The following is a 2,494-nucleotide window of genomic DNA, read 5'->3' as shown; positions in this document are numbered from 1 at the left end:
CGCATCCACACAGCACCCACTTGCACTACGTCAGCCCACGCGTATACGCAAAATACTTCTTCCCACAGTCCCACAGCCGATTGCAATTGCATTAATATCTTTGCAATTAGCTGCCACTGCAGCTTCTGCGATATCGGCTTCACATTTTCCCACAAAACTTCAGAGCAATGTCTGTTCACCCAGCCATATATACACCCAAATACAGACCCACCTCCACTCGGCTATCCACACTTACCTAGCTGCTGTTCCATCCGCTGTTGCTGCTGTCGCGATTTTTTCAGTGTGCCAAAACGTTGTGGCGGCTGTGGCGGTGACTGCCGCTGTAGCTGATGCTGCTGCTGTTGCTGTTGCTCGTACTGTTCTTGCAACTGTTGCAGCTCATCCGCGTACTCTTGTCGCCGGCTACTTTCCCCAATGACGGCTTGGCTGACAACGCTCAAATTGTTGCTGGCTGGCGCACCCATACTGTGGCTGCTGATATTTGAAAAATTGTGTGGGCTACCGCAATTCCCAGGCGTAGACGTTGCCACCGTCGTTGATGAAGACGCCGCCGCCACCGCCGCCGCTGCCGCTGTGGCGGATGCTTGCGTTATGTGCGGTGGCGGTGGCACCGGATATCCGACATAGTCAACGACGCATTGCGTCAGCGGATCCAGACAAGTGCCATACGTCACCGAGCCGGGCGTTTGTTCAATGTAGATTTGGCCAGAAGCCGCCGCCGCCGCCGAGGAGTGTTGCTGTGAGGCAGCCATTTTCACACGCCACAGCGTATCTTGCGCGCTGGCTAGACTGCTGCAGATGCTGTTCGAGTTGGTGGAGTAATTATTCTCGGCTGATGGATAGTGCAAGCCAGAAGACCCTGAAAGCGGTGCACGGTGCGCGGAGAAGAGATGAGGAAAAGAGAAAAAAAAAAACGAAAGTAAAGTTAATTATATTCTGAAGTGAATAGTAGCTTGGTTGGCAATGGGAGTAAAGGCAAAGATTGGTGAGCGAAAATCGGCAGTGGTTGCGGTTGGTGCAAATTTAAAGTGATTTAAATGAAAGTGTGTGGTAGTTATATAGAAGAAGGTGGTGCAATTATTCCTTTAAGGTGAGATAGAAAATGCTAGAAAATAAAGTGCGAATTAAAATTATGTACATCCTTTAAAAGTTGTATTATAGGACGATAGGACGCCGAGTGATGTTTCTTTTTGTTTTGAATTCATGCCCTTATGTATACATTTTACTATTCCGATTTTTTCTTCTATTTCTGCCATTAACCTTCATGTGCTCGGTAGTCTACATTTGTAGCATTTTTACAAAAAAACCTGAATAAATAAAAAATTTCGCAGCAACGGTATCCGAGGTTTGAGCAAGGAAATTCCTCCCAAACTGTCAGCTGTCTCCAGAGGACTTTTTCCGTTGGTATAGAAGCCGGGAGGATCGCCATAACATTTAATAGGTTCGGCCACAGAGGCATGGAACGCGCTCAAAGGAGACAGTTGAAGAGCTTCTCTGCGTCAGAGTGCGAGCCTTACAAGAATGAGGCTTAAGATACTTGGCTAATCATTCTTGCTTTCTGTTCAATGTAGATCCATCAAGTGATTTTGAGCATGCACGAGTTTGTAGTTTCAAGATGGCTAAAATTTCGGAGTGCCAACTAACCAAGACTATTTCACTGATTTTGAAAAATACGTAGACTGCCTTTGTTGTCAAAAAATTGTAATTTGGCAGGCCCCTCGGTACCGAAAATCAAGTTTAACATCCCATACAACCGCATAGTCTTACAATACTCAAAAAGAATCGACAAGCATGCAAAAATTCGCCACATTTAGAAATTTAAAAACTCAAATTACAGTGAAAACTCTGACAGACGGACGCTCTAATAAGCTGACATCTCCTATAAGCGGACACATTCTTGGGAACGAACAATTTTTGGTTTTTTCCATATAAAATGCTCATCCATAAACGGACGCAGACACTCAAAAATGTCCAGTCATGGAAAAAAATCTCCCACCGCGCGAAGCTCTAACAAGCGGTCAATTTTGTTTTTTTTTTCAGTCAGATGTTGACTCTTGCGCTTCCACATAGGCATATGTACACAAGAACATAGTTCATATTCAACGATTTTTTTTTTATAGAAAAAGTGTTGTCTTTTCGTTGCCCTCTTCTTGCTGCTTGAGCGAACCTGGTGATTTGTCGGTAGGAAAGAAAATGCCGTAAATTTGATTTTATCCTTAATTCATCCTGTTTATGTCTATTGAAGAATAAATATCCGCTATTTAAATTTTTTATATTTGAGTTTTAATTTTATTTTTAACGAAATTCCCATAAGCGGACATCTCTCATAGGCGTACAAAATGCGGGCGACTATCGGTGTCCGCTTATGGGAGCTTTCACTGTATTTGTTTTATGTACATTTTCAAGTATATATTTACTGGTATGTACATATGAAAATTGGCTAAAAAATAACATACATAAAGTCTTGGTGCACAGATGAACAGGAAGAAGAAGA

At 43.3% G+C, this 2,494-nt stretch overlaps 1 protein-coding gene across 1 annotated transcript; it reads right to left on the bottom strand.

Moving 5' to 3' along the window:
- Positions 1-235: 235 nt before the first annotated feature.
- Positions 236-859, bottom strand: LOC118757472 (probable global transcription activator SNF2L2; the record flags this gene model as incomplete). The annotated part of the gene is made up of 1 exon (XM_036492185.1): positions 236-859. A coding segment is annotated over one exon (624 nt), but the record flags the coding sequence as incomplete, so codon positions are not given.
- Between the last annotated feature and the right edge of the window lie 1,635 nt (positions 860-2,494).

This window comes from Rhagoletis pomonella, unplaced genomic scaffold (genome assembly GCF_013731165.1).
Source record: "Rhagoletis pomonella isolate Grant_MI unplaced genomic scaffold, Rhpom_1.0 Rhpom_scaffold_18359, whole genome shotgun sequence".
Classification (NCBI taxonomy): Eukaryota; Metazoa; Arthropoda; class Insecta; order Diptera; family Tephritidae; genus Rhagoletis; species Rhagoletis pomonella.
Note: the sequence above shows the minus strand (reverse complement) of the source record. Positions and strands in the feature narration are given on the sequence as shown.